This window comes from Glycine max, chromosome 7, assembly GCF_000004515.6.
Source record: "Glycine max cultivar Williams 82 chromosome 7, Glycine_max_v4.0, whole genome shotgun sequence".
Taxonomy (NCBI): Eukaryota; Viridiplantae; Streptophyta; class Magnoliopsida; order Fabales; family Fabaceae; genus Glycine; species Glycine max.
Window position 1 is genome coordinate 20,173,254 of NC_038243.2, and position 1,079 is coordinate 20,174,332.

A 1,079-nucleotide genomic window follows, 5' to 3' on the forward strand; every position below is an offset into this window, starting at 1 on the left:
CACTTGCCGACTAACAAACAAGTTTTTGGCGCCGTTGTCGGGGATCGAACCCGGGTCATCCGCGTGACAGGAAAAAAATACTTACCACTATACTACAAGTCCAAAGCACTAGGCCATGGAGTTGGGGCGGTATTGGTCACCCCCGATGATCAATGTATACCCTTCATGGCTAGATTAGGCTTTGACTGCACGAACAACATGGCTGAGTATGAGGCGAGCACCCTTGGGATCTAAGCGGCAATTGACTTCAAGGTCAAGTTGCTCAAGGTATATGGGGACTCAGCTTTGGTAATCCTCCAATTGAGAGAAGAATGGGAGACCAGGGATCCTAAGTTGATACCCTACCAGGCCTACATCAGAAAGCTAATAGAGTACTTCGATGACGTATCCTTTCACCATATTCCTAGAGAGGAGAATCAGATGGCCAATGCATTTGCCACTCTGGCATCCATGTTCCAATTAACCCCGCACGGGGATTTGCCGTACATCGAATTTAGATGTCACAGAAAACTTGCACATTACTGCTTGATAGAAGAGGAGCAAGATGGCAATCCTCGGTACTTCGTTATCAAGCGGTACATCGAAGACAAGGAATACCTACAAAAAGTCTCTAATAACGACAAGAGAATGTTGCAGAGGTTGCCAGCTGGCTTTTTCCTTAGTGGAAATATCCTGTACAAGAGGAACCATGGTATGGTTTTCCTCCGATGTGTGGATGCCAGGGAGGCTGAGTAGATGCTAGTGGAAGTGCATGAGGGATCCTTTGGAACACATGCCGACAAACATGCCACGGCTCAAAATATTCTGAGGGTAGGGTACTATTGGCGCACTATGGAAAACGATTGTTGTATCCATGTGAGAAAGTGCCACAAGTGCCCAAGCCTTTGCCGATAATGTCAATGCTTCGCCTATGCCTTTGAGCGTCTTGGCAGCGCCTTGGTCGTTATCTATGTGGGGAATAGACATGATTGGAGCTATTAAGCCCAAAGCTTCAAATGGACATCCCTTCATTTTGGTCGTCATTGACTACTTCACCAAATGGGTTGAAGCGGCTTCATACGCCAGTGTGACTAGAGTGT

General features: G+C 47.0%; 1 protein-coding gene across 1 annotated transcript; it reads left to right on the forward strand.

Annotated features, from left to right (window-relative positions):
• Positions 1-420: 420 nt before the first annotated feature.
• On the forward strand, positions 421-735 carry LOC113002151 (uncharacterized). The gene has a single exon (XM_026129110.1). It carries the CDS (start codon positions 421-423, stop codon positions 733-735), a length of 315 nt encoding a protein of 104 aa, XP_025984895.1.
• The last annotated feature ends 344 nt before the right edge of the window (positions 736-1,079 follow it).